At 34.2% G+C, this 25,884-nt stretch overlaps 2 protein-coding genes across 6 annotated transcripts; one reads left to right on the top strand and one right to left on the bottom strand.

The window, feature by feature from the left end:
* The first annotated feature begins 1,087 nt into the window (after positions 1-1,087).
* On the top strand, positions 1,088-8,808 carry LOC115960737 (syntaxin-22-like). Its single transcript, XM_031079717.1, has 7 exons — positions 1,088-1,664; positions 3,492-3,585; positions 3,890-4,029; positions 5,276-5,347; positions 7,083-7,240; positions 7,362-7,462; positions 8,445-8,808. The coding sequence occupies exons 1-7, from the start codon at positions 1,471-1,473 to the stop codon at positions 8,508-8,510; spliced, it is 825 nt and encodes a 274-aa protein (XP_030935577.1). The 5' UTR covers positions 1,088-1,470; the 3' UTR covers positions 8,511-8,808.
* A 1,687-nt stretch (positions 8,809-10,495) lies between these two features.
* On the bottom strand, positions 10,496-24,629 carry LOC115958949 (heat stress transcription factor A-1b). Of its 5 annotated transcripts, none has more exons than XM_031077230.1 (3): positions 24,284-24,629; positions 17,047-18,366; positions 10,496-10,755 (listed from the first exon to the last, which is right to left on the bottom strand). In XM_031077230.1, exons 1-2 carry the CDS (start codon positions 24,518-24,520, stop codon positions 17,086-17,088), a joined length of 1,518 nt encoding a protein of 505 aa, XP_030933090.1. In that variant the 5' UTR covers positions 24,521-24,629; the 3' UTR covers positions 10,496-10,755; positions 17,047-17,085. The 5 variants fall into 5 exon arrangements, with proteins under 5 accessions (XP_030933090.1, XP_030933089.1, XP_030933091.1 ...); XM_031077229.1 differs by lacking the exon at positions 10,496-10,755 and adding an exon at positions 11,342-11,576; XM_031077231.1 differs by lacking the exon at positions 10,496-10,755 and adding an exon at positions 11,796-12,258.
* Positions 24,630-25,884: the final 1,255 nt, after the last annotated feature.

Genomic DNA, 25,884 nt, shown 5'->3' with positions numbered 1-25,884 from the left:
TTAGTTTGTCTTTAGCTTATTGATTAAGTCTATCTTATCTTATCATTGAATTGAAATATTTGGTTAGCAAAAACTAGATATGCTTAATTAGGTACATTAAGACAAAATACGTATTTTATTGTAGGGTAAATTATATATTTACTTCTCAACCTTTGTCCCATGTTTCAAAATAGTCCATATTTTTTTAAATGTTTCATTTTAGTCCTTATAATTTAAGTTTGTGACAAAAAAAGTGCATGCCATTAATTCTGGCTTAGATTTGAAGTTGAGATTGTTCAACAAAATCTATATATATATATAACATGGAGAAAATCAAAGTAACAGCCAATAGTAAGGAACTTTTGATACAAACTTGAAAGTATATAGAACAAGATAAAAAAATTTAAAAGACAAAGGACTAATTTTAAATATGGGACAAAAGTTTAGTACCAAGGGTGTATTTGAGGACAAATTATACAATCCTATGGTGGACCACATCATTTGTCCACCATTCCATTAAAATATTTTCACTTGTTTAAAATTGCTGAGTCAGTAATTAATTTTTGTTTAAAAAAAGTTTCTAACTCAGCAATTTTAAATAGGTGGGAGTCTTTTAGTGGAATGGTGGACCAGATCACTTATCCACCATGAGGACCTTATAATTTCTCCTATTTGAGATCCGCTTATTTTGTTGAAACTGAAAAATTTTTGTTGAAAATACTATAGATAAAGGTAAAAATTAGCTGAAATAATACAGTGAGACCCATAAATAGCACCAAAAAGTGCAATGGGACCCATGAATAGTAGTAAAAATAATTGAATAGTAAAATAAGCTGACTTTTTAAGCTGAAGTCAAATGCACACTAAATATGTAATTAAATTGAAATAAAATATTTCTAATAAAAACTTATAAATTAATGCAAAATTAATATAATTGGTGCCAATTAAATAACACAATAATATAAATATTTTTAAAAAAAAGTATTTGAATTATATGCAATAAAAATTGTAGTTATTCTATCCTAACACAACTCTTAACTAATGTCGGACTAAAAGAGGGAAACGATGAAATTGAAAGGACAAGAAGGATAGGAAAGAGGTAAATGTGTTCGCTTGCGCCTTGTTAGTTGTTACACAGTCGTCCGGGCCCCACAGGAAATTTCCTTCCTAGTTTGACTTTCTTGCAAACTACAAACTACAAAGAGAAGAGCTTCAACTTCAATTCAATTCAATTCTAAGACCCAATAACTCAAAAGACACAAACTTTGAAATCTTCAAAGTCACAATTGTGTTTTTTTGCTTTGCCTCTTCTTCCTTAAACGCAACTCCACCAATAATATATATCCCCACCAAACTTCTCCTTCCAACGCAACAACATTTGCAACTTGTTTTTCAAACTTAGATTTATTTTTTATTTTTTTTTTTTTTGCTTTTAGGTTTTGGATAATAAGTAGTGGTATAAACTTGTTCAATTCCTGTGTTTCGGAAAAAATGAGCTTTCAAGATCTTGAAGCTGGCAGACCACTAAGACAACAAAGACAACGTCAACAACAACAACTGCTTCGAGACCCATCTCAGGCTTTGGCTTCTGGAATTTTCCAAATCAACACAGCCGTGTCTTCCTTCTCTCGCCTAGTCAATTCTCTTGGCACTCCCAAAGACACCCTCGAACTCCGTGACAAACTGTCAGTCTTTTTTTCTTCTTCTTGGGTTTTTTTTTTTTTTTTTTTTAATTAAAAATTTCTGGGTTTCTTTTTTTTTTTGTGGAATTTAACAATTGAAAGTTGATTTTTTTTTTTTTTTTTTTTTAATTCTGGGATTTGTTAGTTTGGTTATAATGTTATGTATGTGTATTGGGTAGAAGAATCGGTCAACTAATCAAATTCTTGCGTGACTAGTAGGTCCCACATGCTACCACTTGCATTTTATTGAGGATCCATTCAAGTCCATACATTTTGTGCTATAAGTGATTGTAAATTGTGCTGTAATTGCTTGTACCTTTTCTTGCCTCTTTTCATGAACTCCCAAAATTTTGGAGGATTTGGGGCTTTTATTGGGGGAAAAAAAAGAGCTTTATAATTTACTGTTCATATTTTATGAATTCAGAGTTTTAAAGAATTTAAGAGCTTTTTAGATAAAACTATATTGCAAAAACTCTACTCACAGTAATGGTTAATGGGCATTAAGTTGCTTATTAGCCAATGCAACACAACATGTAGCTTATTAGTTGATGCACTTACTGTCTGTATGGTTGCGGCTTCCAAGGACACATAATTGAATTTTATCGGTAAATCTAAGATTATGTATTGTATTTTATGTTTAGAATATTTTATTCTTGAATAAGAAATTTGGGGTTTGAATCCTGTCTACACCAAAAACCATTTTGTGTTTTGGCTTGATGATAAAAAATAAAAAAAATAAAAAAATAAAAAAATAAAAAAAAAATCATTATAAAGCAGATGGCATTGGTTTAAATTCTATCGTATCTAAAAAGAAAAGAAAAAAAATGCAAATTAAAGAAGCTTGTAAGAAGTACTTGTACATTGTGCTGTAAATGCTTGCACCCTTTTATAGACTTGTGACTTTGAAGGACACCCTATAACAAGCTGTGGGTGTTTTACTTTTTCTTGTAGGCTTTTGTTTAAGAAATGTTTACCATGTTTAACACTATTTTTGGGAGTTCATAAAGGAATGCAATGTGAGAATAGATGTTAAATAAACAAAAAACTACATAATTTACACTAAAACAAAAACTACATAATTTACACTAAATGAATAACATTTGTATTTTTAAAATCCGCATTGGATTATTTATTTTTCCCCTATTTATCAAAAAAATTATCTATTCTTCCCCTTTTTGAGAGGAATTGCTACTATTTAAATATTGATGGTTGTGTAAAACAAGTTTAAACTACATGGTAAGGAGTTGTGTAACAAGCACTTATAAAAAAAAGGAGTTGTGTAACAAGTTTTGTAGGGTTGTTGCTTGTAATTTGTGTGTTTGATTGTACTTGTCCCTAACGTATTCTTCTTGCATACTTGGGTGACTCTTTTTTGACAGTTTAATAAAATTTTCATTATCAAAAAAAAAAAAAAAAAGTGTTTTGTAGGGTTGTCTTTGTATCTTTAAAAAATACCTTAATTTCCGTTTTGATCCTTTTTTGTTTAATTACTCCTCTAATTCCAATTTCAATCTTTTCCTATTATTAGTTTAAGGGGTTGGCTTTTTCTTTTTTCTTTTTGGTTATTTTATGGATGGAAGATATGATGCTAATAAGGCATATGAATTTGCATTTTCAACTACTCACCTTTAATGTTTTTGCAATTTTTCACTAGAACAATAAATATTTTTGAAATCTTGTACAAATAACAACAATTTTATTTTTTCACATTCTAAATATTTAATTTGGTTAATCTTAAGGTAATGATATAAGGAAAAGATTGTTGCACGCATCAATCAATCTTGTTCTTGTTTGTCACTGTTATTGAAATTGGATTGACTGTACTGGCAGGCACAAGTCAAGGTTACACATTGGGCAGTTGGTAAAAGATACTTCAGCTAAACTTAAGCAGGCTAGCGAGGCTGATCAGCATTTGGAAGTTAGTGTAAGTTCATACCCAACATAATTTCTAAGTTAATATTTCATCATTGGAGAAATTGCTCTCTCTTGTTATTGTTCTCTTGGCTCACTTACCCATGCTCCCCCTTCCTTCCTTTCTTACTGAATTTAAAAAATTGATCTTGAATTGTTTCTAGAATTTATTTTACCTTCCCTCCAATATACATTTCTGGTTAGTTAGGACAGGGTAATTAATTATTTATCTAGTTTTTGTTTCTTTTGTTTCGGGGTGGGATGGACGGGGTTCAGTTTTATATTCTTATGCCTTACATTTACTCATTAAACTCCAGCCTGCCAAGAAGATTGCTGATGCTAAGCTTGCAAAAGATTTCCAGTCAGTTCTTAAGGAATTTCAGAAGGCACAAAGGCTTGCAGCTGAGAGGGAAACAACATATGCTCCATTTGTTCCCAAAGAAATTCTTCCATCCAGGTAGATGTTTCTTGACAACTTGATTAGTTCAAAATTTCTTATGTCACTTCCTTGGTCTGTCTGGTCTAATAAAGTTCCAGGATGTGGATATTGGTGCATTTGATGTAACTGCTTATTCCTGATAGGAAGTGAAACTTGTTGAATATGTTTCAAAAAGAAATCAAAGACATCTTAGAGATTGGAAACTAGGACCATGAAAAATGGATTGGTTTGGCACAGCACAAAAATGTTAATGTTCTCTTTTTTTTAAGGCCATAAGAGTAAATAGAAATTGTTAATGTCATCAAAGAGACCGGCAGTTTTATTCTTCAATTTATTCTTATAGAAGGCTTGAAGGAGAATTAGGATTCTAAATTCCATTGAAAATTGGATGAGGTTTTTTAAGATGGTGAGAGTTGAAAAGGGAAGTTTAATATATGTGTCTGTTCCCTCCTCTCTGGGTTGTTGATATTTTGTCACTAGTTTAGTCTGGAAAAGTTCACCTTCATAGACTAAAAGTTTACCCTCTTTAGGGGAAATTCTACACAACTGAATGTCTCCTTAATGTGTATGTATGTTACTCCGTCTCATTTCGTAAATCCTCTATTGCTTTTTGGAATGTCTCAAAATTTGCATCCTCTTTTTAAAAAATAATATTTGCTAGTTTATGGAATTCCTATAATATCTTTATTTTTTTTTAAATAAAAAGGATAATAATCCATTTAGAAATGAAAAAGAGTGTAAATTAGGAAGTAGCTTTCACTAAATGTTTTTTAACCTTAAAAAGGTTGTTCCCATCCTGCACCTAGAAAGTCAATATATATTTTGGGGGCTGAAAATTTGTCATGGTAATTGGTCAACCGATCATTTACCAATTCTGACAATAGTATGATGTTTTTAATTGATCTCACATGGATTTTCTATAATTTGGACTTGCACGTTTCATTTGTAATGTTGGTGATGTTATACATAGCCTCTCTGCCAGTATCACTAGTACAGAACAATTCACCTAATATTTGATATATATTGGGTTGCACTGTGCAATGTTAAAACTCCACCGTATCCATAAGGATGTCAATTCATTCCCAGTCCAAATAGAGATGGATGGACTAAAACGTTCCGGTGTCAGTGATGCTTGACTAAGTATTTGGTCTCACATGCACACTCATAAATCTGTGCATGCACGCATAAAGACATACATACATTAGCATTTAACTTCGGTCAAATAAATAACTGGCATGCCTTAACTTTGTCGATCATTATGCAGTTATGATGCCCATGAGCTGGAAATAAGTTCATCCAGGACTTCTGAACAGCAAGTTCTTCTGGAATCCAAAAGGTTAGCATTGCTTCCTACAGTATGTTTCTAATATTGTTCTATATTCATAACTTGGTAATTTTTCTGCCTTAGGATAATTTATTTCATTTTATTGTAATGTCTTGTGAGTAAAATAAATTTCTGTCAGTTATTAACCTTTCTTTGTGTTTTTTAGTCTGGTGTTAATTGAAATTTGAACTTCTAGTGAGGAAAAAATGTGTTCTTCCCAGTATCCTCTTCCCCTTCTCCTGGTGGGGGGCAAGCCATACTTACATAAAGAAAATAGGACATATAAAACAGTTTCTTTGTGTTAAGTGCAGACATTTTCTTTAGGATTATTGTTAAAGGAGAACCAATGGATGGTTTGTAGCTTGGAGATCCTTAAGGATTTGTTTTCATTCTTTCGAAACCATGACCTTTTCCTGTCAGCTTTATATTGCTGGTTTTGAGTATACCAGACATTCCCTCAAACCAGATTACTCTAACTAATTATAGGGATAGCCTGATTTAAAAGGGACGAATCCAGCCAGTCAAGTTTTCAATGCTGCCTGTATCATTCTTTTTTTTTTTGATAGGTACTATAACTTTTATTCAAAAATACTGAGCACCATGTTCACAATGGTGAACATTCTGATCAGGAATGAGGCCCTGGGGCTTCCACTTTGTGGATACATTCATTCCTGAGCTTAACCATTCAAACTGCCTGAGCTTTTCAAATCAGGCCCAAAAGGGCCTTTGAGTCAAGGCCTGGTTAGCTAACAAGAAACCTAAACACATCATCCTGTGAAATAGAAGAAGCCCTTGTAATCAATTTTGGCATTTCACTATTGAACGCATGACATAGGAGATAGGACAGACTTATAAGTCTGTCTATGATTACTCAATTTGGCTAGGGTTGGGAAAAGTTACAATTTCAGGATTTTGAATGGTGGAGGAAAAGCTTTAGGATTTGTAAATTGATTTAAGTTGAATGGTATAAGATTAAAAAGTAAGACTGAACTTGAAGAAAGTAGGTCTCTGGAAACTTAATGGTTTCAGTTTCAACCAACCTGAAGTTGATAATTAACATCATTTGATTAATACCTTTACTGGGCCAAAATCTGATACTAATAATAATGCAAACCTTGCGTTGGAAATTGTACTGGCTTTATTCTGGAATTTATGCATGAATGTAATGCTTGTAACTTCTTTCTATAATTAGGTGCTATGAAGCACCATGCAATGGGTAAACCTAAGTTTTAAGAGTGTACAAATTCTTGAAATTAAAGGTGCAATATTAATATCTCGTTTGAGCAACAGTGTTGGATATGCTCCTCATAATAGAATGCCTTTAATGTTGTGTGAAAGTACTCTTATATGTTGAGGACCTAACAACAGAAGGAGAAGAGGGGGGTGGGGGGTTGGAGGACTTAGATTTCATAATTATGCTATGTGATGTCTTATATATTCTCATCTTTTATTTGAAATGTTATACATTTAAGAGTTTTTCAAACCATCCCCTCCAACCCACCGACCCAAAAAGGAAAAAAACAGACAGCACCTATTTCCAATGACATTTTTGAACAAATACATGACAATATTAAAAGTTTTTATGTGTAGTATGTTTCTTCCATACTGTATATGTAATATAAGTTTGCTACCTTTGTTTTAATCAAAATATAAGTTTGCTGCCCAAGTGTTTGAAATTTCTCTTTCCATTTTGCAATTAGAATCTGTGCTTATATTGCAACCTAAGTTTCTATTACATTATGTGCAGACAAGACGTCGTACTGTTTGATAATGAGATTGTATTTAATGAAGCCATTATTGAAGAAAGAGAGCAGGGGATCAAAGAAATTCAGCACCAGATAAGTGAGGTAAATGAGATTTTTAAGGATCTAGCTGTGCTGGTTCATGAGCAAGGAGTTATGATTGGTAAGCCCTGTGTTGTTAATAATCGTTACCATTTTTTTTTTTAGTTTTCTTGCATTTTTTGTTAAAAATTTTGCATATTCTATAAGGACAATGTCAATTATGTGTTCCTTTATCTTCTCAGATGACATTAGCTCTAACATTGAAAGCTCTCATACTGCAACTACACAAGCTAGTTCACAACTTCATAAAGCATCCAAAAGCCAAAAATCTAGTTCATCTCTGGTAAACTTTGATTAATGTGGTTCCCTTTTGTTTCAATTTTTCCTTGTCTTTTAATTCTTATATAGAGAGAGGAAAAAAAAAAAAAAATCTTAGATAGAGAAAATAAGTAGATGCCTAGATCATTAGCACCTAGGTTTTTGCTCTGCTGTGATTGGAATTGTTATAATTAAAAATTGATCTTTAACCAAGCAGTTGCTTAAATTCAATCGACAATACTACATGTACTCAATATCTGGGATGGCAATGAAGCTCTAAATGTTAGTTTGGTAGACATGATTCTTGTTGTTTTGACGGCTCAACTAGATGATGGTTAGAGGAATTCTCTAGTATCTACAGTTATGTTGCTTTGGCCCTTTTTTTCCTTTTCGTTTTCTTCTTTTTTGAACCTTTTTTGGTTGTTGCCTCTGTAAATAACTTGTATTGATACACCATTTCCATTCATGTTGTCTTTAGGCCAACATGGTGGCTTTGAGATGTGACCTAGAATATGTCCATTTAATGTTATATTTAGACTTTTTTTTTATTCCACTCTCTACCCATAAGACACTTCTTAATCCCATAGACTGATAATATGGTGGATTGCACCTGGGACCTCAGGCTTGACATCATTTCCCAGACCAATGAGCCCACCACTTAATTACTCTCGTGACTTTGTTATATTTAGATATGATAACACTATTTGGCATTTGGTTTTGTGTAATTTGAACCTCAGGTGGAAGCAACCCATCTAAGCCTTGTATTTTAATAACTGGTTCAACTGATTCTTATTTAACAAATTAACAGTGTTAGGAGCCAAGTTATAATTTGTGCTACATGTTCTTATTTAAATCTCCTTTTTCCATTCCTAGCAATCGTAATATCACTATTGCATAATATTGAATATTGGTCGAGTCACTTAATATATGCTCCAGAATTATTTAAAAATTCATTCTGACAATATCATTAACCGTTTTCCGTCTTTTTTATTTTATTTTATATGCAGCTGTGTTTGCTCTTGGTGATCTTTGGAATCATTATGATCATTGTCATCATAGTGGTTGTAGCTTGAGCAACAAATCAATTGCTTTATTTTAAGTTCAATTTTGAGGCATGGTCTACCTGCGATGTCTCTGATGGTGTTCCTTAGGAAGTGGTCCTCCCCCCAACTTGTGCTGCTCTTATAGACTCCAATTACACACAGTTCCCATCCTTTCAGTAAAATAATGAAGCCCAATAATGTACAGTCCATTTGTTTGGAGCTGACATCCTCTTTACTATTTTTTTTTTTTAAAGACAACCTCTTTTAGGGCAAAATCATGTATGAAATTTATATATATCTAAAAATTGAAGCGTAGTATTTATTGTTATTATGCTCTTATTGAGCCATATCAACGGCCACATCATCAGTCCCACTTTCTTTTTTTCCTTTTCTTTTCCTTCCTTTTACAAATTAACAATTTCTCAATCACATAAATTTAAAAAAAAAAAAAAAAAAAAAACTTAAATCTCTTAATTAACGTTTCCTAATTTTTCAACTTTCCATTTATTATTCCATCAAGTCCAATTTGATAATAATTCAAACTTTCTTCAACTTTATGACTCTCTCTCCCTAATCAAGTAGTTATGAAAACTGTTCAATTGCCATTCTATTAGAATTTCAAAAAAAAAAAAAAAAAAAACTATTGATTTTTCTTCTATATATATTTGCAATTGCACTACCTCACTCCTGCAAATTTGGAAAGTCCCTCTAAAGTGAAGGTTTTTTTTTTTTTTCCTCTCCCATATTCTTCAGGTTTTATGAATTAGTTTTGTTAGTGATGTACCATCGAAGATCTCAGGTACCAAAAATGGTTCCCATAAACCAACCAAAAAAATCTCAAAGCTATAGTGAAGAATACATTAAAAGAATCGCAATGGGGTCTTGCTATTATAGTTTATGTGTTCGTTAATCATGGATAAATTTTTTTTTTCCAATGATATACATTTTATGTGAATTTGTGTGATGCATTCTCCATTATCGATAAATGATTCTCTTTGTATATGCGTAGCATAAATCAGTTCTAGTGTACATACATATTAGTTGTGACATGAATATAGATGCATAACTTAATACAAGATATGTTACTTTTCTTTTTTTGTATTGTAACAAATTTAGATATTATTATAGGATGCCTTTGCTGTAAGATTTTTTGCCAAAATTGTAGAATTTGATGTCAATGGAAAGAAAATGAAATCAAAGGACATGTATAAAACTATATAAGGTTGCAATAGACAACCCAAAAAAAGACGGGTGAAAGATTATCCAAGTTTAGACAAAGCTTTAAAATCCACTAAGACCAATTGGATGTGAGAAGTTCCAAAAAGATGTATGTTCGGCTATATGAAGAAATTGAATTTGGATAAAATATGAAGAAGACCAATTGAATTGAATTGAGTTTTCTATCATAAGTCCTCTCTCCTTAATGTTTTGATTTAATTTTTGTTTGAGCTAATACTTAGTTAAAAAGTTTAGTTGTATTCTAGATATTCAAGAGTAGAACATTCTAAAAGGAAAATCAAGTTTTTAAAGAAAATAGCATAATCCAAAATCTAAAACTAAAAACCCAAATTAGGAAAACATAACGCATTATAACATAATTTAAAGGAATATGAACCACCTAAAAAATGGATAAATATCAATCAAATACACTCAAAAATAATAGAATGATATATTTGTATTTGTAAAGATATTGAGATGAAAAATAATTTTAGAAATTATTTAATTTTTGTAAAGTGCTACGTTTACAATATTTTCATAACAAGTCATAGTTGGTAAATTGTTATTGGTTTTAATTTAAACCTATCACTAAAATAACTTTTTTGCCAACTAATAACAATCAATAACAACCTATTACGTATGATTAGTTGTGAAAATGTTGTGAAATTATTGTAACATAACATTTCTCTTAATTTTTTGGTAAAGCAAATTATTTTCAACAAATTTAGGTGAACAAATTATATTTATATCAAAATTACAAAGTTATTATTAATTCTCACGCATTATGTGAGTTTACAACTAATCATAATAAAACTTGAAACTCTTCCTTGATAGTCTGCATATAATTGATTGTTTTCACATGTTCCCTGGCCTGTTGTAACCAGAGGTTCATCATGTTTCTTCGGTGTCTCACTCTCAACCTATTATTGCGTGGAGTAGGGAAAATCGCAAACACAACTTGTGTATGTAAATGGTGGAGCTTTCTTGATGGATAAGTTTATCAATATTTGGCCAACAGGCTTCTTCCTTTCACGCTAATATATTGAACCAACCAGGCCTTCACCAAAATAAGGGACATATAAGACATCCAAACCTTAGTATGATCAATATACACAGTACGGTAGAGCATTAGCATCTGGTGATGCAAATTGCCTTTTTAGGGTTCACAGTAACACCAAATCCACAAAAACTTTACGCATCTTGCAATGGTGAACATGTAAATATTCATATTTACTTTAGCAACATGTAAAAGTTTTTTATTCTCTCCTACTACTGTAGCTAGAAAGAACAAAAACTCATTTCTTTTTTTTTCCTTTTCCTTTTGTTATTGGTGTGCATAAAACATAGTATTATTTTAATTAGATAAATTTCAAAATAAAGAATATAGATGTAAGTGTGTTCTTTAAATAGTTTTGTATAAGTAGCATTTTGGTGATGCAACTTTTTTTTAAAAAAAATAAGTAAATTTAATTTCCGGATGTGAATGTATACTTCCCCCTCACAACTGGAACCTCAAATCTTTGCGTCAAGACTCAGCCGTCAAGGCTAAACTTGTATATCAAGTAATACACTCTAATCTTGACTTGTGTTCTAGCATTGCTTCCAATCAGTTTGGATGAAGTAGAATTTAAATCACATTCACATTGCTTATCATCATACCTCTTTTTTAACTGGGCAAATCCATGGGTACAATCTGTCATTCATTATTGACTAATTTTTTTAACATATTGTGATTTCAATGTCGAAAAACGAAATCAATCTACAAAATGCATGCTTCTGCGTATGCAAAATGCAACAATATTCTGCAGGCTGTTCATCGTACAACGAAGTCATGATTTTGCCCGAATTTTGCTTATTAGGACCAGTTCTGCCAACATGCTTAAAAAAAAAAACAGAATATCTAGGTTACAATACATATAAACCTATACTTAGCATTCCAGTACTCATGAAAATAATTTGCTTGGAATTTATATGAATAAAAATGTCAAGCTATTTGAATTCTACCTAAAAGTAGAATTAGCATAAGATGTATAATATTTAGTTAAACTCCCTAATATGAAAGTAATGAATGCAAACTCAGCACAAGGCACATGAAGATACCAAAGGTGATGCTCTTAATTTTATAACTCCAGCTGTATGAACAGATTTTCTCCTCTATCACCCCTCTTTTACTTTCTTTCTCTACAGAAGCACAAGGAAAAAATAAAATGCTCAACACCTTCATGAAAATCTACATTTTGCTAAAATTTACAAGAGTTGGGATTTTAAGCCATTTTTTACATAGTTCCCACAGCTTGTTAACCCACACCACTACAATTTCTTTCTTTTATGTCCTCTGGTTACCATCTGTGCTCACAGTGAAGAAATACATAATCTTGGCCAATATCTAAAGGACCAATGACCAGAAAAAATTCTCAGGATTACAGTACTCTGCTATATGCTTCAATCAACAAGCATTTATATACATTGAAAGCCAGTAAAATCTGTGCAGATTCTATCCATCCTTGTCAAAATTTCTTGACACAACAGTGAAAAACCAAGCCACAATGTGTCTGGAATCCTGGATAAAAAATCATCGGGAACTCAGATTTCCCAGTAAGGCAAACATACATTTTAACAGCTTGAATGAGCAGGAGAAAAGGCTTCGGGTTAGAAATTTGATTAGGTCTTGGGAGGGCAGATATTGTCTGTCTTCAGGAAACTAAATTGGAGCTCATAACTAGAGGAATTATTCGTAGTCTGTGAGGTGTTCAGCATGTGGACTCAGTTTATTTAGTTTCTGTGGGTGCTTCTGGAGGGGTGCTTGTGATGTGGGCCAGAAGGGTGGTGGAGATTTTGGAGGAAGTAGTGGGGCAGGGCACTTCTTGGTTTCTTGTGGGTTTAAAAATGTGGTTGATCAATTTGAATGGGAATTTACTGGAGTGTATGGGCCTAATTCTGACGGGACAGAAGATTATTATGGGATGAGCTATCTGATATTCCTTGGTGTGTGGGAGGAGACTTTAATGTTGTACGGTTTCCCTCTGAACGATTGGGCTCTGTTTTTTTTTACCCAGGCTATGCATCAGTTCTCAGATTTTATCTCCGAACATGGTTTGATTGACCTACCATTAGAAGGGAGGAATTTCACTTGGTCAAACTCTCGTGAGGTTGTTTCAAGATCGAGGTTGGATAGATTTCTCGTGACAGCAAATTGGGAGGCTAAGTTTCCTTTTGTTTGTCAAAAGTGGTTGTCTAGCCTAGTATCAAACCATTTTCCAATTCTTCTAGAAGGAGGTAATTTTCATAGAGGAAAGAGGCCTTTTCAGTTTGAGAATATGTGGCTAACGGATGAAGGTTTTGTGGATAAGATTCGCTCCTAGTGGGAGTCTTATCATTTACATGGAGCCCCAAGTTTTATTTTAGCAAGTAAATTGAAGGCTTTGAAGGTTGATCTTAAGAAATGGAATGTGGAGGAGTTTGGTAATGTAGAAGAAAAGGGGAAGAAGTTGTGGAGTGATCTTGGGGTATTGGAGACTGTTGAGGAAAGTCGTGTTCCTACGGTAGAGGAAAAACTGAATAAGGAAAGAATTAGCTAAGAATTGGAAAAAATGATGTTGAAAGAAATTTGTTGGGAGGCAAAAATCAAGAGTGGTTTGCATTAAAGAAGGCGATAAAAAGAACACAAAATTTTTTCATCATATGGCCAACTCTCACAGAAGGTTTAATTCTATTGATAAGCTTATGGTGGATGGGGTGCTGTCTTCTGACCAGGGATCCATTAAGGAGTGTATTACTCGTTTTTATAGACAGGTTTACTCTGAAAATGAGGTTTAACGCCCCGTTCTGGATGATGTGGAGTTGGGAAGAATTTTTGAGGAAGATGCTAGCTGGTTGGATAGACCTTTTGAGGAGGATGAGGTGTTTGGGGTGATTAATGGATTCAATGGCGATAAGTCACCAGGTCCAGATGGTTTCTCCATGGCCTTTTTTAAATCTAGCTTGCTAGAGTATTTTGAAATCAGATATTACAGCAGTTCTTCATAATTTCCATGAGCAAGCTGTTTTTGAAAGACGTCTTAATGTCTCTTTCCTTGCTCTCATTCCTAAGACCTAATGCTGTGGAAGTGAAGGATTTTCGCCCTATTAGTTTGGTGGGAGGGATGTATAAGATTATTTCTAAGGTTTTAGCTAATCACTTGCGTAGGGTGGCGCATAGTCTTATTTCAGACTCACAAAATGCCTTTGTTAAAGGTAGACAAATCTTGGATCCTGTATTAATTGCTTCTGAATGTATAGACAGTAGGATGAAGTTAGGGGTGTCGGGGGTTTATTTGCAAGTTGGATATTGAGAAAGCCTATAATCATGTGAATTGGAAATTTCTTATGTATCTGCTTAGGCAGTGTGGCTTCTCAAAAAAATGAAGGGGGATTATGTGGTGTTTATCAACTGTCAAATTTTCTATTTTGATAAATGGTACCCCGGATGATTTCTTTTGAAGCACTTGGTGTGTTCATCAAGGGGACCCATTATCTCCGCTCCTTTTGATATTGTCATAGAGGCTTTGAGTCATACGTTGGATGCAGCTGCTATTTTGGGTTTTTGGGCTTCTCAGTAGGTAATTCAGCTAGTACATTGCTTACAATGTCCCATCTCTTATTTGCAGATGACACTCATTTTTTGTGATGCTGACTCACATCATTTAGTTGCTATGCGTGGGATTCTTGCTAGATTTGAAGTGGTGTCAAGGCTAAAAAATAATTTGTTGAAGTCAGAATTGGTACCAATTGGTATCGTGCCTAATATGGAGGAATTAGTGGAGATTTTGGGTTGTAGGCAGTCTTCGCTTCCCTTGAAATACTTGGGCCTTTCGTTGGGTGCTATACATAAAGAGGAGGCAATTTGGAACCCTGTTTTGGAGAAGATGGAGCGACGTCTAGCTGGATGGAAGAGGTTGTATTTATCTAAGGGGGGCAAAGTAACTCTTATTAAGAGTACTCTGTCTAGCTTACCTACTTATTTCCTTTCTCTCTTTCCTGTTCCAACAAAGGTGGCTAATTGTAAGGAGAAATTACAAAGAGACTTTCTTTGGAGTGGTATTGATGCTCCTAAGATGCCTTTGGTGGAATGGGCTAAGCTTTGTATGCCGATGCAAAATGGAGGTTTAGGGATTCGAAGGTTGAGACAATTTAATTCTGCTTTGTAAGATAAATGGTTATAGAGATATGGAACAGAGAGAGATGCCCTTTGGAGGAAGGTTATTGAGGCAAAATATGGGGATGGAGGGGGTGGTTGGTGCACCAAACCGGTAACAGGTACTTATGGTGTTAGTGTGTGGAAATCCATTAGAAGTGGTTGGATGGACTTCTCTAAATTCTTTTGGTTTGATGTGGGTGATGGAACTAAAGTAAAGCTTTGGGAGGATGAATGAGGGATTGTGCTCTTAAGGTTGCATTTCCAGAACTATATGGTATTAGTCGTACTAAGTCCTTAGTGTCAGAGGTTATGTGGTTCTCTGACGGGCAGCTACATTGGGACTTTCAGCTTCGTCGTCCTCCGCAAGATTGAGAGAAAGCATCGGTGGATTTGCTTTGGGATATGCTTTATTCCACGAATGTGTGGGGTGTTGGTGATGACAGACTTTGCTGGAAGCCAACATTTTTTTTTGATAGGTAATCAGAAATTTATTAATAAAGAGAAAAAAGAAAAGAAAAGAAAAGTACAAGTTGTTCATGATGATGAACAAGAAGAAAAAAACAAACAACACAGCAAAACAAGAAATTAGGAAACTAAGCTAAGAGAAGACATAAACTCAAAGAGAGAAGAACATTCAGTAAAACCCCAACACCGAGACCACTCCCAAAGACTACGTTGGCATAAAACTTTTAACTCGTAGGAAGCCAACATTGAATAGAGGTTTTGAGGATCAAGGTTTCTATCACTCTTTATTTCCTTCTTTTGTCATTGATTTTCCTAGGAAAATGGTGTGGAAATCGAAGGTTCTTCCTAAAGTAGCATTCTTTTCTTGGACTGCTGCATTAGGTAAGATCTTAACTATGGATAATATTTGGAAGAGGCATATTGTAGTGCTAGAGTAGTGCTTTATGTGTAAAAGGTGTGGGGAATCAGTGGATCACCTTCTCCATCATTGTCCTATAGCTTATGAGTTATGGTCCATGGTTTTTTGTTTGTTTGGTATTATTCATTGGGTTATGCCATATCATGTTAGGGAGTTGTTGGCTTCTTGGCAGGGCAAGTTTGGTCGGCATCGAAATATAGATTTATGGAGGTTTGTGCCGCATTGTTTATTTTGGTGCTTATGGCGGAAGCGGAATGCTAGATGCTTTGAGGATTGTGAACGTACTCTCCTTGATTGGAGTTTAGTTTTGCCGTTTTATTCTTGTTTTTCTCTCTCCGATCTTATCGATCGTTGTAATCTAAGTCTTGATTTGTGCCACTACCAATATACTTGGTTTTTTTCTAATAAAATTTCTTATGTTACTTATCAAAAAAAAAAGAGCTTCTTAACCTAAATTTTTTACTTGTATCCAAATGGCAAAAATGTTGTACATTTCATAGAAAATGAACAAGATGGAACCATTTGTTCATATTACAGGCATTCAACCAGTATCTGTATATTTTACGGGAAAATGGTTACACATATTTTATGGTTTTATGCTATAAACACCAACTGTAATATTCCCACAAAATGTCTTCAGGTAACCATGCACGCAGAATTATGAAATACATATGTAACAGTAAAATATTTATTAAAGTTGAATCCTAACTGGTAAAAAGTTTCTTATACGTAATATCATAATCGGTCATCTCTCTTTGAAGAAAGCCTTGCCAACAGTGCAGGACATCAACCTGGGCACGAGTCACAGAAACATACAAAAATTGGAAACCGGATGGTAATATGGTTGTCTAATTAAATTACTAACAAAAAATTTTTGCAACTCAAGACTAAATGAGATTTCTTAAACAAGTCAAGATGAAACAATGCACTTCAGAAGTATTTGAAGTACAATCATTATTCATTCTTAAAAATGTTTAGTACAGATTGAGGGAATATGGTATACTTGATGTGTTAATGACTTCTGTGTGTGTTATAGAGTAACTAGAGAAATGCCATAACATCATTTAACCAAAGCTCATTGCTTTTTCTATAAAATAAACCTTCTCACCAAGACAGGAAACCAAGCTGATGAATGGAAAGAAAAGGAACAAGCAAATGGCTGATCAAAGGCAGCAAAAATGGGATCAATGAGAAATACTGTATGCATTGTCTAATTTACGTATAGCTAGGAAAAGGAATTGGTGACAATCAACATGGTTACTATGATTAGTGGTGGATTAAAAGTTTACCTCTAGATGGAAAGAAACATGCATATACAATAGGTAAGGTCATCCCATTCTGCTCTCCGATGCAAGAAGCCCCATTTGCTCAGTAAGATGATCCATATGTTGAATCCTGTCCCAACCATTTTTCTTTTCGATCTGTAACTCATGATCCATGGCAACACTACCATCTAGCGAACTTGAATTAATTTCATCTGTGTCCCCAGTAAGTGGGCTCTCTGCAAGGAATTGTTCCCAGAAAATATCGTTAATGCCCGGAAGTTTAGGGATCTCATCAAGAAAGGCCTCCACATCACTTTCTGGAGAGAAAGCATCAGTTTCTATGGGTGTTGTCCCATCCAAAGCTGCAGATATTGGATCCAAATGACTTTCATTCCCAGTCACAGCCCCCACATGATTCATATCACCGATTTCTGCAGTGCTTTCTGGCAAGATTCCTTGCATATTAGTGAAGTCGGGCAAAATAGACTCTTCTTGAGAATTATGCACATTCAATTTTGAGAATTGAGCAGCTTTAGCATGATCAGGCACCACATAAGAGGAAGATTGAATATCAGGAATGGAAGTAGATGGACAACTGACAGGAAATCCCGGCTTCGCTGGCATATATGACTGCCCAGACATAGGTGGAACTTCAGAAAGGGTCACTCCCGAAACTCGACTTGAGGAACATCCACTGTCAAATGTATGAGTAGGAGCATCATCAATCAGGAATGCATCAGAGTTGTTCATCAACGGTTCCACCCTAGGTGTTGCATTCATCTTCAAGATCTGCTGCAGCAATGCTTTAGCTGCCTCATTTATGGAAGGCTGATACTTGACAAGCCGTCCATCAGGAGCATTAGTGTGATGCTCACCAACTGCACTTTCTTCTTCCTGCCCCGACAGTCTCCTTTTTTTACTCACTGCGGCAGTGTTCCTATTGCTTTCATTCTGCTGCTGTACAATCTGGGCTAAGAAGCCAGGACTCTTCAAAGCCTTTGCAAGGAAAGACATCATTCGTTGTTGTTGCTGCTCCATTACCTGTACACGTTGCCCCACATTATGCAACTGGTTATCAGTTGTTTGCTGTTGCTGCCTCAACCTAACAAGTTCCTGCATTAGAACATTCTTGTCCCTTTTAAGTCTTTCAACCTCTTCCTCAAGCCCAAATTTCCCCACCTCAACACATGCCCCAACTGAGGAGCTCTGCACTTTAGGTTGTTCTTGATGACCAGGTACATGAACTGGTTTCCGCCTACTAATACTCTTCAAAAGGTGTGTTTGACCTCTCAAAAACCTCTCATTTGCAAATTCATAGCGATCTGGGTCAACCTTCTTAAATCCCTGTGTAAGCAAATGAAAAATATATATTTATACAAATAAAAACAGAAGTAAAAAAACCAAAATTGTTCAAACTAATCAACAAAAATGTTGATTAACAAAACTTAAACTCAATGAGTTTCGCTTTTGAGAATATAACATAAAGTCAAATTTTCTAAGTTCCACCATCTGTCGCCAGCAGAGGCACTCATTATATTCACACCTCCATCTTCTTTCCACAGACAAAATGCAACAATGGGACTAATTTGCCCGCCACCCTCATTTATCCCTACCCAACCACCAACTGAACCCACCAATCGCCTCACTTAGTCATAAAGAAGTAAATTTTTTCTAAAAATTATACATTCCTCAATACACCTCAAACATTGGAAAAACATGAAACAAAGTCATTGTCCTCAATTACATTTGCCATCAAAATGTTTTCCCCCAAGTATATTTGCCCAAAAGAAATGGAGCCTTAGATAATTGGCAGCCTATGATAACAAACACAGCACACTCATTGGGTAGATATGACACCATTTAAGTACCCATAATTTCTGAATTACAGTTCTTAAATGGGGGTGAGAAATTGTATAAGTATGTTCAATGCTTTCTGATAAGGCATGAAAAATTTCAGATTTAGCATGCTATTCAAAAGTGATTTCACACAGAACTACACAGAGAGAGAGAGAGAGGGGGGGGGGGGGGGAGGAAAAAAGAAATAAAAGATTGACAAGACATAATTTGACATTGTTAGCCTGAGGTTCTGCAACACCAAAGTCATATTGCATATACTGTATTCTTATGAAAATTGTATTATGTGATTCAAAAAAAAAAAACTGAACAATGTTCAATGTATGAAGAGAATAGGGCAGTAGCTCTTCTTTTAGGGTGAGTTTGGCATCGGCTCTTAGCATTAGCTTTTAACTTTTATGTACAACTTTTTAAAACCTCACTCCCCCCCCCCTTTTTTTTTCACTTTTCTCCACTTTTTCTCACTTTTGTCAAGGTACAGGTATACTTTAGCACACAAATTTCTAATAGTGACAGAAGATGACAATGAAAGATTCAATAGCATGATTATCCATGTCCGACCTACTTTCTACACTCCAGAGAACAAGCATAAGAATAAAAAGAAGCATTCTTCAACATCTCATAAAGCAGACAAATATGCCCTAAACGATGTAAATCACCAATCAAAGATTAACTTGAAATTATATATCAGATTAACTAAAAATATATAGACTAAACCTAGTTCCACTTTTTAAAAAAAGCTAAATATGCAGGGTATCTTTCCTTCTCAAAAGAAATTAGCTACTCCAGTGCACTTTTCATCCAATAAACTTTATTGATCAAACATACAGCTGTAGAAGCAGTTGCCTCAGTTCATATGATGCCAATCCTCTGGTGACTTTCTCATTAACTTTCACTTACCCTTCCCACCCCCCACCCCCTCCACTAAAAGACAGGAAAAAAAATTTATTTGTAATTGTGGACCAACATAGAAAGACACCTTCCTCTCTCTCCATGTAATTGCAAACCCTCTCTTGATGGAAAGATACCTAGTCTGAACAACAAAGAGTACATCTAAAATTTTGAATCACATACACTGACACACATAATTTGCATACTCTATGATATCTAAAAAATTGATGTCCTTGCAACTTCCCAAAGAACTAAATCATCCTTTATTGTGATGGATACCTCCAACTTACTGATTATGCAATGCACCATAGCAACAAAATGACAAACAAAACAACAACCAAAAAATAAAAGTCAAAGTAAATAAAAATATATTATTTAAGAATAGTAGATATATACAAATTCACCACCTGATGTATTCACTATAGAAAAATATAATATATATTTGGTGAAAATTTGAGTTCTCTTTGCTAACTTACAATGAAAGACTCAGTAATAGACAACACTTGAGTTTTTGCCAAGTTAACCCAAAATTGCCCAAGTCGAGTATACCCACACAGAGTATAAGCTGACCTGCAAGTTTGAGATCATAAATTAATTAACTAACATGCTGCATGCATTTGTTGAAAACATAGTGATATTGGGCAAGTCCAACAAATGGATGTAAAAATTCTAACCCAAAGCTGTGGTTGAATGATTCAAAAGAAAAAATTCTAAAATAAGCAAAACAATACAGAAAATATATATATATATATATATATATATTTTGGGGTAAAAAATTAATTATGAACAAAATAATAGTTATAGATTAGTCAAGGGGATGTTGCCCATAAAATGAATGGAGCACAACATCATGTTCGGCCATGGCATGCCTATTAGAAGAAGATGACATTATAGAGATTACTTCAAGGAAAATGGCACTGTATATGGTGAAAATAATGAAAAAAAAATTAGCAAATAATAGGAGGGAAGAGTAGGGTGCAAAAAGAGTAAAAAGAATTAAAAAGCCACCATGAAAAGTTAGATATAAGACCAGTTATGGATAAGAAAGGCAAGGGTTGGAGACAGAGATGGTAGCAATAGTGGTAGTGGTTGTAGGCAGGCTGCAAATTTTTTAGTAAGTCACATGTACCCAATATATCTTTAACTTGCAATCTCATACTCCATCCATTACTATCATGAGAAGAGGAAGTCATTTAAGTTTGGACTATCATGTGGGCAGAAATTAATTAGAAGCAATTTTTTTTGATAGGCAGATAGTGGGGAAGGAGGAGATGAAGTTCGAACCACAAACATTGGACACCACAAAAGATGACATTATCATTAGGCTATCGCTTGAACCCCAATTAGAAGCAAATTTTATCATATTGGCGCATTTAAATATAGAATTAAATAAGAAATTGGAACCTTTAATTCCATCCTATCCCACAAGGATTGGAAAATCTTCCCTACCATTCAACCCAGAAATATATAAACACATTTTATTACTCCAAAAAGCACTTCACACCCCACCTTCCACCCCCAATTCCTTCATCAAAGTGCACCCCCAAAGTCTTACTATTTTTTTCTGGATAAGTTTTGCCCGAAAGGGGTGGGGGGATGGGAATTTCACGTGGTCCAACTGTGCTAAGGTTTTACAGTTGCCACATGAGAAATAAAAACAATCAGAACAGGTACCTAACTTTCTACTACAGTTCCTTAAATGTCTAATATTTAAATCCAATGGGACTTGTAACCTCATGCATTTCCAAAGGCCTAATTGCTCTTGCAATCAATTTTCCTAAAATTCACTCCTCAAATAGAGACTCTACTCAATAGAAAACCTATTAATCCATTAATATCATCCTCAGCCATAAAGGCTTGTCAACCAAAAAAAGGTCTTTCATTGCGACCTTCACCTCAAATCTAATTTATTGCATCTTATAGAGATGAACCAGTAAACTTCTTCCAATTCACCACTTCTTATTTCACTTTCCATAAACTTAACCCTATGTTTAGATGGAGGGAGAGGAGAGGACTCCTCTCCTCCATCTCCCCCAGTCCCAAACTTATCCTATCTGTTTTAATCCAATGCTCATAGTCCCTGAGTTTAGTCCATTACTAGTAAAATTTGTCTTCTAAGAAATCCCGCCACCCGTTGCCAATTCCATGGCATACATGAATATTAAAATTTCCTTATTTCGAATCCAATCTTTTTGTGTATTTCCACTAATCCATCTTAGCATTCTCATTTAAGCTACACTCAATTTATGAATATGTTGTTTCTTAACATCCCAACATTCGGTGCCATAAACCATAGCTAGCCATATAGCAATCTTATAAAATCTTCCCTTTAACTTATTTAGTTTTCTATGATTGCACCACACTCCTAATGCACTTCTCCACTTCATCCACCCTACTCTTATTCTACAATCACACAACACATGGCACATTTGATAAAGAAACAGATAATTTCCACCAAGCTACAGACATTGCTCCAATAACATTTCAAAAAGTACCCTTTTTTATGTATTATGACAAACTCTCAAACTAATCCCTTAAATATTGGTGCCACACTGGTTTATGATTCACCAATTTTCAGGGGGGGAAAAACGTTTGTGGAGTTCATATTTTCCATCGCCCAAATTCCGAACTGCCAAACTGATAGCTTAGTCCTTGACAATCCAACCATCTCAGATCTTTTAATGTAATCTGGCTTAAACTTGCTAGATCTTAACGAATTTGTTAAATTATTCATCCAAGTTATTTTTTTTAATATAAAAAGATTACTCATCCAAGTTCTTTTGTGAACAAAAGAAACAAACTTAATACAGAACTTCAAAACTGAAATGTGTTGTATGTTTCCAGACTTCCAGCTAAAGCAATTTATTTATTTTCAAAATCATATAAACCTAATTGTGGGGGGACAAGGATCAAAGGTAGTTAGTTGAGGCCGCAAGAGTAATTCCGAGGAGAGGAACTATACGGAGAGGACTTGTTTAACCAGTAAGGAGTTTGGGATGATGCTACTAATGAAGATATCAAGGATTCCTACCTAACCTCGGGAAGGCCGAGAATTCAGAAGGAAGGAAGCATGGTGCAATCCCCGAGGAGACAAAGGTAACTTGGTTTTGAACAAGGAAGTGAAGAAAAAGAAAGGACAAGGCAGCCATCCCCTCCGCATTAAATGCACTACAACCACTTACCTGGCCGCATTAATGGAGAAATGACTATGAACAATGTCCTTCACAGCTCATATTTTGTTGTAGAAACCTTCTAGCAAGGTCACGATGGGACAAGTATCAAGAAAATCTGATCTCAACCCACCAAGTGTAAGATCCAAATGCATCCTTTCTAATTTATATAAAGCCAAGGAGCACCTGGATCAAGGGGACAGGAGATTGAGGGGAGAAAAACAAAAGAAAGAGAGAAACCATTCAGCTGTACTTTCATCCTCGAACTGTACCTGAGGACGAACACTTAGCTAATTTCTACGCAATTTCTAATTGAATATTTTAATTTCGCATATCAAAATTTAAACTCTAATCGTTGTTTCATGTTGCACAACGGGTATTTCAAGGTTGACCTTGCATCTCATCTCTATAAATTCATTGTGTGAGTGAACTGTAGCTTAATTAAAACCAGTCTTAATTAAAGGATTTATTTTTCGCCTACCACACTAATCATCCATCAGTTAATGACCATGACTCCAAAACACAATGATGAAAATCATTGGGTTTACATTGATCATACTTGAAAATATTTTTAAACAAAAGGCAACCAATAAAAATAAAAGTATTTTTATTATAAAAAAATTAAAAAATAAAAACAAAATTTAATACTGGGATATCTGATATCAAAGGCCAGAAGCCCACATCTTTGAATTTTGTGATTCTTCTACCAAAATAAACTCATGACATACTAAATTCGGTTGTATTACATCTGAGTCTTTGATAAATTCTTTATTCACAAAAGAAAACGAATCTACATCTAACTCTTCCCTAACCCACCCCACCATTACAACACAATCAAGTCAACAAACCATAATTTACATGCAAACATAGATCATTGTCAAAATACAACTACGTGTATTACACACCTATAAACCACAACTCACACACCCAAATTCTGCAATCCATGACATGACAGTGAAAACAGAGAGGCATTCACAGATTTTTGGGGTCAGCTATGATCCCAAACAAATTAATTAGAGTCAACCAAATTTCCTCTTTTTCCTCCATTCTATTCTATCTGAAATCATATACTCTGTTACTCCTCACAATTACAAAATTCAATAAAATAAAATAAAATAAAAAAGCAAAAGCACAAAACATTTACATAATAGTGAGACATAAAAAGATACCCACAAACCAAAACAACCGAACCAAACATCCCAACAGCCATAACATAAAAAACACACATATAAAGCAAGAAACCAAAAACCCACCAAGAAACCAAGATCGCAAAGCAAAAAAAAAGCCATAGAAACACAGAGAGATTAGTTTAGAGATTTGGGAAAAAGAGAGAGAGATAAGCCCACATAAGTATTCAACTGGCGGATGAAGCTGGAGAAGTTTTTGTGCTTAAAGTGTTTGGGCAAAAGGTTAGCGGCGAACTCGTGGGCATTCCAAACTACAAAGCTGTTGTTGGCATTGCTCCACGAGACCACCGAGTCGGTCTCAGGGTCATCCACCATCGCATAAAGCTTCTTCAGGAACGGTGGCAAAGTGTTCGAAGAGCTCGCCATCGATCCCTCATCATTTGCAGGACCTTCCATTGTTACAGACAGAGAGAGAAAGAGGAAAGGGGTTTTGTGGGGTTTGAGGGAATTGAGGAGGAAGAAAGGAAGGAAAGTAGAAATGCTTGCACGTACGGTATATTATTATTAAATTAAAAAGTGATCAACTGATCTTATCAAAAAAAAAAAAAAAAAGTGATCAACTGATATTTTTATTATTTTATTATTATTATTATTATTATTATTAAATATTTATATTTATTTTTGTTTTGGGAAAAGCCGAGGGGTTTTTTGGCGGTTGCGCCAGGGAGCAAGCACTACTTGAATAATACAGTTCTTCCTATTTTTAGTTCTTTTTGGAGTTTTGCTTTTGTTTTTTTGTTTTTTGTTTTTTTAACTTTTTAAACAATCAAAGTTAGCTTGTGATGCTTGTTATTTTTTCATGAATTCGTCACTTTTTTTTTTTTTTTTAAGTTTTATTAGTTGGTTCTCGAGTATGATTTGTCCTATTTTTCTCTTTTTTTATAATTTAAGCAATTTTACCCCATTTTAAGAATATCCATTTTGAATAAACAAAGAGATACAAAGATAAGGAAAGAGCCAAAAGCAAGAACTTACCAAATAACTTTCTATTTGAGAAATGGAAGAAGGAATTGGCTTTCAGAGGAATTTCTTGTCATTTGTCATGAATGCTCCTTTCCTTGCTTTTGAATGCCATATTTTAGAATTTAAGAATTTTGTTTTCTTTTTTTTCTTTATCTTTTTATTATATTTTATTTGTTTCTTTTAATTGAAGTGAATTTATGAAATTATAATCTCAATAAATTATATAAAAAATTATGAAATGAATGGTGGACATTTTTTTTTTCCACACAATACAATGGTTTATTTCAAAAAATACACGTATAGCGTTCAACTCACAAATAATAGCATGTAAGAAAAGTCATGACATGCAATTCCAAACTCTCGTAAAATTTTCCATTTAAGCCAACGGAGCAAGGAAAAAAAAATATATATATATAAGAATAATTCAAAGAAAGTTTTTTTATTTATTTTTTGGATCATCCAAGCATCACTTGTTAGTTCTTTATTTGTGGGGGAAAAAATATTAATTCTTTCTTTGATGGGAAAAAATTAAAATGAAAAATGGTCAACAAGAGAGCTTTTGTGCAATTTTTCTTGAGCTTGCTTTATTTTCTTTTTTTGAATAAAAAAAGGGCCTATGACATGGACTAATCGACCTCAAGTACGTGACAATAAAGGAAATACCACATGTACCATCAAGACTTGCATAGAATTTAATTCAACACGTTTGTTACAATACAAAGGTTTTGATTATATTACATGTCACAACCTTGATAGCCAGCATTTCCACTTTTTCACTACTCACCTAAGCCATTACG

This window comes from Quercus lobata, chromosome 9 (assembly GCF_001633185.2).
Source record: "Quercus lobata isolate SW786 chromosome 9, ValleyOak3.0 Primary Assembly, whole genome shotgun sequence".
Classification (NCBI taxonomy): domain Eukaryota; kingdom Viridiplantae; phylum Streptophyta; class Magnoliopsida; order Fagales; family Fagaceae; genus Quercus; species Quercus lobata.
Note: the sequence above shows the minus strand (reverse complement) of the source record. Positions and strands in the feature narration are given on the sequence as shown.